Raw genomic sequence first — 10,933 nt, 5'->3', positions numbered from 1 at the left:
GGGGCCGCACACACCCGTCACCCCGCGCTGCCGAGGGACAAGCCGCAGCAGCGAAACTCCCGCACAAGGGCGGCTTTGGACACCCCGCCGCTCCTCCCTCTCCTGCGGCCCCTTGGGCCCGCTCCTCTCTCTGGGAGCCGGGTCCCGGCTTCCACCGCAGTTCTGAGCCAACACCCGCAGCCACACTGCTCGTCCGCCTGTAACAGCCTTTTACGTCCGGTAAAGTCCGGCAGCATCTTCGTGGGAGCAACACAGCAGCGGTCAAACACCCAGGTGGACAGTGTTATGACAAAATGCAAAAGCTCTTTATTAAAAAAGAACAAAACCAAATACAAAAAAAAAAATCACACAAACCAACCAACCAGTCCACACAGAAAGTTTCTTCTTCCAGGTGCCTCTTAGAACACCCCAAGTTCACTCTCCCCCCAGGCTCCCCAAGGGGCGGCTCTCACACCGCAGCCATGACAGACTCGCCCCTCAGCCCTCCCCTTCCCCACGCCAGGAAAAGGAATCACCTTCTCCCCTTTGTGCTCCGGCCAGTCACTCCGCAGCGGTAACTTGGAAGCATCACTCCTCCCCGGGGTAAGGCCCGGGAAACAGTTCTGGGCACCAGGAGCCCGAGGAGCCAGCGGGACAGTTCTGCCACTTGTCAAAGCGCGATGGAACCCTGTTGCGTTTGGGCCACAGGAACTGCACCTGCGGGCTGCAGCTCACAGTGAGGGAGCCGTGCCAGTGCGTGTTGGAGAGGCTGGAGCCAGGGCAAAGCCGAGCTGTCAGGGGACGCAGACAGCTGCTGCCCAGCCACCCCTTCGGCACCCCCGACCAGACACAAGGAACCTGCCCTGTGCCCCTCGCTGCAGCCAGAGCCGCCAAGGGCAGGGTGAGGGCCAAGGTGAGACCATCTGCAAGCACTGGATGCAAAAGCACAGGGAAGACCTGGTGTTTCCAGCAGCTTTGGGACCCTGTGAACAACTGGGCTACCCGTCCTCCAGCAGTTTCACTGTGAACAGCCTCGGCATCCAAACAAACGCCCCAGGACAGGGAACAGACAGCCCGTGGTAACAGCACAGTGTGTCGCCAGACCCGGGACACAGAAAGGCACACAGAAACGACTTCCAATGCTGCAGCAGTGCAGGGGAAGGGCTCTGCATCATGAACTCAGACCCACGAGCCTCCGTCCCAGCCCTGGGTGGTTGTTTCCTCCTTTACGCAGCTGTGAACAAGATTTCTGAAGAGCAATTTTCTGTTTGCAACACTTCACATCACCCCACTCTGAGAGAGCTGTCCCACTTAGAAAGAAGGGGCTGAACCTGAGTTGCTCACCCTTCTCCTGACAGCAGGTATCTGTATTCTTCAAGCCACGCTCTCATTTCCTAGAACTGTGGCTTCCCAAGGGGGAGCCCTGCACATATGCCATGATGGCATTCTGCAAGAAACTTGCCCGCTGGGCCTCTTCTTCCCTCATCCTAGAGATGTCAGCCTCCTTCACTCTCAGCTTCTCCAGCAGCATAGAGATTTCACCTTCTTTGTCCAGCAGTGCCTCGCGGTGATTACTTGATAGGGCTGTGAAAGAAGGGGAGCATTAATAAAGACAATGAGGGTGTCCCTAGAATAAACAGGAACACCAGGTTATAGGCACAGCCAAAGGTAGGGGAAGCAGGACCATCAACAAGCACACAGGAGAAGCTGCTAGAGCAGCCTGAGAGGTTTTGCACAGATGAGATGCTACACTTCACTGTGCAGGAAATCCAAACATTCTGCTTGCTGTGCAGCTTTGGGTAGCTATGAGAGTCTTGGTCTCTCTAAAATGAGGACAAGAATCCCTGCAAATACATCAAGACAGAGGGTACAACTCACGGTTGTACGCACAGGCGGGAAGCGCCGTCGTCACCACCTGTAAGTGCAGCTCAGTTCCAGGCCTGCTGTGGGGTAACTCACATTACCCTCTGAGGAGCATGGAAGGATCCATCACCTTTCAGCTGTCTCTCCAGGGCTGCAATCTTCTCTCTCAGCCCATCCTGTGCTGTGCGTTCAGCCTGCAGGTGTCCAATCTGCTCCTGTAATTCCACCTTCACTTTATTCACCTCTGTCACTTTCTCCTCTTCCTTACTGTTCAGGTCCTGACACACAAAGACAAATCCATGAATAATCAAACCACCTCGGCAACTTGTTCTGCCCCTGTGGTGACCGTAGCTCTGCTCCAGCCCAAGTCACCTGCTGAAGCTCCTCCAGGCGCCTTCTGAGCCCATCAGCCTGCAGGCTCAACTGACTGGCTTTGGCCTGGACCTCAGCAACCATCTGTTTTTGCTTAAAGCAGCAGTTCTGAGCTTCATCCCGTGACTCAGTCATCAGCCTCAGCTTCTCTTCTAGGTGTTCTAGTCGTTGATGCTGTAAGACACAATGGAAAATAAAAAGACATAAGTCCCATTCCATCCCTGCAAAGGGATTCTCCCTTTTTTTTCCCCAACACAGTGAACCCTTGGTTGAGCCAAGGGGTGCTCATGAACAAGCACAGGACTTGCTGTAGCAGACAGGGCACTTTTCCCCTGCACTCGGGAGTGAATTTCAGCTGCTTTCTGTTGCCAGGGAAAACATTCTGGTGGAGACACTGCAACTCCCAGCTCACTTGCTGAGAGAGACAAGTCCCTGGTACAAGCACCAATGCCACCACCAGCATTTACAGCTCATGCTCCGTATCCCAAACGGGTGTGGAACACCGCTGCACACAGCCTAGCAACCGCCATGTCCCACCACAAACACACATGGTGGCTTTCAGATGTCTGTGACTCAGTAATGCATTTTCTTTTGTGTACGTAAACATTCCAAGGTTTGGTGTATTTTCCTCATCCCTTGCTCTCTTTCACAGGGTGTTGACTTCATTGCCGTTTTCACAAAGTTCAACTCTACAGTGACTTTTTTTATCCAGTAGCAGTGGCCACCTGCAGAAATTCCTCTGAGTCCAGAGAAACATGAGCAGCCCAGGAAAGCTGCTGTAAAACAGAAGGATCCACATCTGGCTGTTAGCGGCAGAAGTCAGCAGAAATCTGCTATGACAACATCCAGATCAGTCGTGTTACTACTGGAAAGCACAGAGCAGGTGGGGATAGTGGTTACATTCTGGAGACAATTCAAAGCAGACTTTCAGGACTCCTTCCTCAAGACTATTTGCAAGCCAGTGAAACCCAGAGTGGGGAGTTACTCAGCAGTCCCTGAGACACAGGCCAGGCAGCCAAACCCAGTCCTTCCCAGAGGCAGAGCCCACAGACAGGCCTTGTGCTTACCTCCTCCAACCGCGCCTGATTCCGGACTTTTATTAACTCCTCCTCTGCCTGGCCTCGCTCACTGAGTGCAGCTGCTTTGACTTGGCTCAGCTCCTGCCACAGAAACACAAAGGATTGTTCCAGACAGAGAAGCTGCATCGCTGCAACGCTGACCAGAGAACATGAGCAGCTTCCAGTCGCAGGCTACAACGTGACACAGCTGTGCCTCACTCAGGGGCAGGGAGAACAAACCCAGATTACATATCTTCTCTCACCCAGAGATCACCATCTAAATTCAGTGAGAATTTCAGTTATGAGGGCAAGGAATGGGTGAAGCTTCCTAAAGACAGGGGAATAGGAGGGCAGCACTGGATCTAGCTGGGGGAGCAGGTAAGCAGAAATACGCCGCACTACTTGGGACCACATGGGAAACCTGTGGAGTCAAATCCTGGGAAGAATCTAACCATGTTCAATGAACCTTTACTTTTATCCAGCCAGAATCTACAGGTTTCCCCTTGGAACTTTCTCCTTCCTTAGTCCAAAGCAGTAAAAACAACTTTGGCTGGTACACTGCTGTTTTCTGTTCCTCCCTACAGCACCTGACAACCGTTACACAGGCCAGCAGTGGACTCCGTGGAGCTCCCCTGGCCACCGTCTCCTGCCACCAGGCTCTGAGCCTCCACCCTCACCTCCTCCAGAGCTGCCCGCATGGCCTCCAGCCGCTGGATCCTGTCCTGCATGGAACGTTCACTGGCCTCCATGTGCTGGGTCATATGATCCACCTGCAGAGCAGCAGAAACCGTTTCAGCAAGTCCTGGGAGCCACTCCTGTCCCCAGCAGCACAAGAGCGAGCATCCTCACTGACCCACCTGCCACCAGAGAAAGACTCCTACCTCCCTCAGCTCCATTAGGAAACTGTAATGGAGATAGAATCTGCCCTCTAGAAACTGGGAACTTTAGACAGAGATCCCTTCCAGACCAAGGTGAAAGATGCAGAGTCCAAGCTCTCATCTTCAAGTGGTATGAAATACCAGAGATTCATTTTCTAGTTGTCATGTGGCCAAAATCTTCCTGGCCTATGTCTTCTCTTACAAGATTTTAAAATCTTCAGAGAAATCTACTGGTATAATTTTATTTTTGAGAGATTTCACACCTCAGTAAACACTCCAAAGAGAGCTGATCACAGCCTCTTGTCCCATCCAGGCTCAAAGAATCCCCCTGAAACAAGAGCAGGAACTAGAAAGCCGAACCCCGTTAAAGGACTGGTTGTATATAGCACATATACCTTGGTCTCCTCCATTTCTGCATCTTTATTTCAGCAATCACAACGAGACTGCTCAATCACCATTACCTCCACGCACAGCACGACTGACACAGGGCCAGCTCCCAGCCTCTTCTGCACAATCATGGACTGCCCTGACCCATGCTCTTGCAAGCTACAAAACCTCACTGGCTGGTGGAATCTCTTGTGATCTCTTCAGTCAGGCTTTGCTGGTAGAAATGGCCTATTATTCCCACAATAAGTCTGAGTCCACTAATTTTTAAACTTGTTTAAGAGCAGCTGTCAGCAAACACTGACTCCCAGTGACATCTGTAGATCAGGACCAGAGAGAGACTAACTGCAGGATGCTGCAGAAACCCCGTTCTCACCTCTTTTACCCGAAGGGATTCCATGTCGTCAAGGCTTTGTTTAAATCTTCTCTTCTCCATTTCCAGGCGTTCTGGAGGTTAAAAGCAGGCATACCCCAATTCCAGCACCCCTGCTATGCAGACTGTGTTTACACTCTATCACAAACTCTTCCACCCCTTGGCTGCCGTGCACTCCTGACTCGCGGACAGTAACCCCTGCCCCCAGCATCCCTGAGCTGTCTCTGCTGCTCCACTCACCCTCCGCCTGCACAGCCCGCAGCTTCAGCTCTGCTGTTGTGTTGGTCAAGTCTTGTTTTACCTGGAATAGCTGATCCTGCTGAACTTTGCACTTCTTCTCCAACTCATCCACCTAGAAGGAAATTACCACCACAAAGGGTTTTCTTTTCCTATTAGCAGAGAAAGTTGGCTGTACAGAACACTGAGCAGACACAAAAACAAGGATCAAAGGAGAGGACACACATACAGAGCAGAAGTAAACAGTGTCCAAGTCCTGCTTCTCCACCTTGGACTTAAGCTTTCCTACCTGGTTTCTTAGCAGCAGATTTTTCTCACTGGCAGCAGACAGGTCACACAAAAGCTTGCCTTCCCGATCAGCACCTTCCTGCAAACAAAACCGAACTGAAGAACCTGAACTTACCTTAGATCTTGCACCTCCAACCAAGATCACACCCAACTGAATCCAACACACCCCACAAACACAGCTCCTCTCCACATTTAGCACTCACCTAATTTACACAAGAATTTTTGTTAACCCACTAAAAATTATGCTTGCCTATCCCATCCAGCATCCCCCAAATCTACACAAACCAGGAATGACCTGGAATCCTGCTCTCAAACCTAACTAGGACTTATCCAGCTCACCTGCCTTTGCTGCTGGAGCTCCATAAAGTGCTGTTCAGCCATGCTGGTTTGTTCCTGTTTTGTGGCTTTCAGTAGCTCTCCCAGATTATGAACCTTCTGCTCAGACAGAGCCAGAGCAGCTTCAGTCATCTGCAGCCTACACAGAGAAACACTTTCCAGAGTTCTTTCTAAGGAAGACACCTCCAGTGAGCTCTCCGTGCCACGTGGTGCAAGATGTTAACACGTATTTGGCCACAGATGACATCGGGCTACCTAAATGCAGCATTTTTTGCCCCTGGGAAAAGGACACCCAACAGCCTCTGCAGACAGTGGGTGCCTGGGACTTCTCAGAGCCTGGTGTTCTGGTACCCCACTGTGCTTTCCCTGTGTTGTTTTCCATGAGCGGTTTTCCCAGCCTGGACCCCTCCAGGATTTGCCCACTCTCACAGGAGAGCAAAGCTGGCTCTTTTATACCACTGCAAGGTTGTTTAAAACCAAGGACAGAGTTTTAAACACAGGTAGCAGAAGCAGTCTGCTTACTGCGTACACGAGGGACACGTTCAGGCTGAGGTACAGCACAATGACACCACCTTCACCTGACAGAACCCAGCGAGCCAGATCCTCCCTCCCCTGGGGCACGCCCCCTCCCCTCCCCTGGCTGTCCCCAAGCACAGGACCTGCTGCTTGGGCTCCTCCCCATCGCCAGCGGCTCTGAGGACACGGCCAACCGCCAAGGCAAGCAGGAACAGCCTCTGCCCAGGCTGTAAACTGGGCAAAGAAGATGCCCCCATCCCATCCCCACAATCCTTTTTTTTTTTTTTCCTTTTCGCCCTCTGTAATTCATTTGCTCTTACACCAATGCACTGTAATTTTACTTAGAAGCAGGCTAAATATTGAGCATGGCAAACCCAAAGGCCTGATCTGACTGTAATTTCGGGATATTACTGCAGAACTAAGCGAAATAGTAATCCAGCCACTCTGCAAGATTATCCCCCTTCTCAAGAGCTCTGCTCAGCACTGCCTACACAGCATGACAGCAGCAAGGCTATGGCTTCCCTCCTCCGTACTTGGCTTTCAGCGAATTCATGATAGAGTGCTGCTCATCCAAAGCTTCCTGCAGCTGGCTGACTCGTGCTGCAGACATCCTGCATGTGGGGGTGGGAAAAAAAAAAAAAAGGCTGTAATTTCTGCCAGAAAACAGAGGGCCAAATTCTGCTAGCAAAGAGCAGAAAGCACTCAAAAATTCAACTCACCTGCTGCTCCTGGCTATTTCTTCTCTCTGCTTGTCTACAGTGTCCATCAAATCCAAGAACTGTAAACAAGGCAAACATCAGTGAGAAAACGAACTGCATCAGCTCAAAGCACTGACATTTCTCATCTTTCTCTTTCTAGAGACAGCTGAACTCAGACCAAGCCACTGCTGAAAGCAAGACAACTGGAGGTTGGGCAGGTTCATTAGGACTGTCAGCTGTAGGGACTCACCATTTGGTGTCAGGAAGAAAACAGACTCGTATTTCTAGCTTTCACCACTTGGAAAATGTCAAACCAGTTGCAAAAAAAGAACCAAAAGCAGAAATATGGGTGAAAAAAATTCACCAAAACTCCTCCAGAATCCAGACTGAATACATTCAGCAGGGCATGTGTCCATACCCAGGCTGTCATGGATTTGGTTCCTGGGCAGCCTGCCTGGGAAGGACCCAATTTGCTCAAAACCACACTGTGTGCCCGCCCAGAACGATGCACAGGTGACTTCAGGTGCACAATAATCCTGTCACTGAGTGTTTCACAGGGACATGAGGGAAAACTGCCCACACGCCAGACTGCTGACCTGCTTGGTCTTCTCATCCTTCAGACTCAAAACCTCCTTGCTGAGTATGTACGTTCGGTTCTGGGTCTCGCTCAGGATAGCCTGGCGGTCCTGGTTGTGATCCACAGCTTGTTCTGATGCAGAGAGAGCAGGAGAGCATGCATGCGTTTCTAAAGTAACACAACAGCAAGCACTGCTGGAAGAGAGAGCGCTCAGGATGCCACCTGGCCATCAGAAGCAGGACAGAGGCCCTTCCCAGGCTGGCCAGGCAGACAGGCCGCTCTCACCATACCAGCGTCCACTGGGCAACCAATGCTCGGCCAGAGGAGAGCAACCACCCCGCTGGGGGTGGGACAACCACAGAGCCATACCCAAACTTGGCTACTAGAGACAAGCTAGAGCTCCAAGTTCTCCCACATTCACACAGCACAGTCACCTCTAATTCAATCCAAATTCTTCTTTTCCTCTTGCTGGTAAAAGTGACATTTCCAACCTGACCCGCCCTCATTAAGGGGCAAGAGGGGAGGAGGGACAGCTCTCTTCTGGAGCAGACAGTGCCCTGTATCCCTCAAGCGCTGAAATGGGAATGGAGTTACCAATTCCTTCCTGTGCAACGAATAATGCTTACCCACAGCTTTCAGGATGTCACTGGGAACGTTGTTCCCAGCCAGCTCCAGCCTCTTCAGGGTCTTGTTGCTGTGCAGGCAGTTCAGCAGAGCTCGGCCACCCAGAAGCCCAACGTTATTCCAACGTAAATCTGTACAGAAAGAAAACTTTCACCCTGGTGGTCACAACTCTGCTGAAAAACACAGGACCCGGGAGAAACCATGCTCCGTATACATCTACATCAGGGCTAACTAATCCCAGATGGTCTCAGCACAAACACGGGGGAATACTGCTTCCCTTTTCAAGATGAATGAGAGGGAGGGAGAATGACAGACAAAGCAGGAAAGGCAAGGATGAATCTTAAGTGTAGTAATGTGCAGGAAGGCACCTGTGTTCAAAAGGCACATGAGTCTGCCCCTTGCATTTTCAGCTCATGAACCTTCCTCCCACAACCACCACCTGTGGATGAGAAAGAACCAGCACCAAGAACCACACTTTCCTAAAGGAAATTCTGACAAAATTCCTTTCTAAGGACAAAGTAAGCGTGAAGGAAGTCTCAGAGTCTGGCACGAGGCATGCCAACAAATGGGAACAAACCCATTCCCTCCTCCACTAAGAACTGTTCTGCTCCAAGCACACAACCTTCATCTGCAGGTTTGGTTTGAGATTGGAGTTACTGCTCCCGTGCTCCAAAGGCCACGGGGCTGCCCCTGCTCCCGGCACCGAGCACTCCAGACTGACAGGGACTGGAAACAACACTGACCAGATGGCAGAGATGAAGGCAGGCTGCAACGAACCTGAAGAAACATGTGTGCGTGTGTGCATGTGTAGGTGGGCAAAGAGCTAGCCACCTTACCCAGCTCCTGAAGGCTGGCATTTTGTTTCAGTGCCATGGCAAGCTCTCCAGCTCCCTGATGGCTGATCTGGTTATTGCGCAGATCTAGCTGCTGGAGAGAGTTGTTGGCTCCCAGTCCTTGGCAGAAAAAGGAGAAGCCCTCCTCCCACGCACCAAGGCTGTTCCATTCCAGGATTAGGCTAGGGAAAATCAGACAGGATTGGAGTTCATGGAGTTAACAGAGTTGCAACACCCAGCTCCCCTAACAGACTCAGTTTCCAAGAGCAGGACACTGCTAGGGCCCTGCATCCTCCAAAAGGGCACCTCCAGTTCTCACTCCTTCACCTGTCCCATCCCTCACAAGAAAGGGCACCATTTGACATTCCCCCTACCCCAAGGAAAAACACCTCAACACTTTTCTAATGTTGTGCTCGACCTGGCAGCAATAACAGAAAGAGGGGTAGATACAGTTTTTTACCTCCTGATGGATTTGTTCTGCCCAAGAAGTTTTCCCAAAGCCTCAGCTCCCAGGGTTCGCAGGTTATTTCCCTGAAACAAAAGTCCCAGGTGATCAGTAGGCTGGGCCCTGTCCCCACGCAGCCATCCCACCCAGCCCCACCGGGTGCAGCCCCACTGTAATGCTGATTTCAGTCTGTCAGGATGGGCTGAGTAACATCTGTTTCACACACAGGTCAGCTTTCCAGAAAAGGAAAGACCCCAGAGGAACAGTGGGTACATGGTCTCGTGAGGCACTGTGGCCGAGATCTCACCACAATCACAGGATCAGCACGGCCCACGATGAGATGGAAAATGCTGATTCTAGATAAGCGGAACCGTTTCAACACACCTTGTCAAAAAGGGCTTAGCTAGCACCAGCGCAGAAGAAGGGTGTGGTGCAGTTTAAGACTGCAGATTCAAGGGCACAGCTGCACGCCAGAGGAACACAAAGTCACGCTCACAGCAGAGCGATCATCACATCTGGAAGTGGATGCTTAGTTCTGAGCCCCAGGCTAGCAGAAACACAGGGGCAAGCTGGACTAACTCTACAGAAGCACAAGTCAAACATCTTAATAACTGACTAGTACAGAAACCCAGAGAAACCTTTCGAATGCCTCATCTGACCAAGCAGCAGCTGACAAAAGATACACAGCAGTAACTCCCTATCAGAACAGAGTAACTGAATATAACCAGACAAAGGTGAGCTGCAAAGTAACTTTGGAAAGCCGTGACATTGCGTTAGGAGGCAAGGACTGAGACACCTGAGAACAAGAACTTTACAGCAGCGCACATCTACTAGAACAATCCTGCACCAGGACTGCCTACTTCTGATTAAGCTTGTGCTCCTATTTCCTTCCCCACCTCTCTATCTTAATTTTATTCAAACAGACTCACCTTCAGATCCAAAGATTTGACTGTGGTATTAGAGCAAAGACCGTGTAACAGAAGTTTTACACCTGTGTAAAAAAAAAGAACAACGCATAATTATTTCATAGTGTAACCCCCTGAGATGGAAGGAAAATCATCCTTTCAAACAGCCAGCTCGGAAGACGGGGCTGTGATAAAACATATGACTTTGTAAACGGCCACTGCTGCTGGAAAGTGTGAGTCTGAACTTTCAGGGCAAGAGATTTTTTAAGTATTTTCAGAGAAACAGGTGCCTGGGTAGAGAACTGCAGCTCACCCCATGCAGCCTCCCGCTGCAGCTCTGAAAACGGCCCGTGACCGGACAGGCCGCACGGACCAGACGCTTCCCGGTACCTGTCCCGCCGGCGCGGCAGGGACCGGGCAGAGGCTCATCCTCCTCACACGGAACCCCCGTTCGACGCTCGCTGGATCTAACGACCGAGGATCAGGTCTGGCAGTTATGGCCGGAACCCCCCCCGCCGTCACCGGTCCCGCCTGTCCCCACCCGCGCGGCCCCACCGCGGGGCTCGT

The 10,933-nt window shown here is 51.4% G+C and overlaps 1 protein-coding gene across 1 annotated transcript; it reads right to left on the bottom strand.

Annotated features, from left to right (window-relative positions):
• Positions 1–729: 729 nt before the first annotated feature.
• Positions 730–10,684, bottom strand: LRRC45 (leucine rich repeat containing 45). The gene is made up of 18 exons (XM_026861330.1): positions 10,680–10,684; positions 10,564–10,610; positions 10,391–10,452; positions 9,477–9,547; positions 9,020–9,198; positions 8,186–8,314; positions 7,579–7,691; positions 7,004–7,062; positions 6,818–6,895; positions 5,772–5,907; positions 5,434–5,511; positions 5,148–5,259; positions 4,911–4,981; positions 3,950–4,042; positions 3,282–3,374; positions 2,215–2,388; positions 1,973–2,120; positions 730–1,563 (listed from the first exon to the last, which is right to left on the bottom strand). Exons 1-18 carry the CDS (start codon positions 10,682–10,684, stop codon positions 1,367–1,369), a joined length of 1,845 nt encoding a protein of 614 aa, XP_026717131.1. The 3' UTR covers positions 730–1,366.
• Between the last annotated feature and the right edge of the window lie 249 nt (positions 10,685–10,933).

Source organism: Athene cunicularia, assembly GCF_003259725.1.
Source record: "Athene cunicularia isolate RWA chromosome 18 unlocalized genomic scaffold, athCun1 chr18_part1, whole genome shotgun sequence".
Taxonomy (NCBI): Eukaryota; Metazoa; Chordata; class Aves; order Strigiformes; family Strigidae; genus Athene; species Athene cunicularia.
The sequence above is the reverse complement of the archived record's forward strand: the minus strand, read 5'-3'. Positions and strand labels throughout refer to the sequence as shown.

Excerpts from the sequence above, each read along its gene's own strand:
- LRRC45 (XM_026861330.1), bottom strand. Across the intron at positions 10,453-10,563 it reads GGCCGTTTACAAAGTCATAT|GTGTAAAACTTCTGTTACAC; the intron begins GTTTTATCACAG and ends TTTTTTACACAG. Across the intron at positions 5,512-5,771 it reads AGCTCCAGCAGCAAAGGCAG|GAAGGTGCTGATCGGGAAGG; the intron begins GTGAGCTGGATA and ends TTTTGTTTGCAG.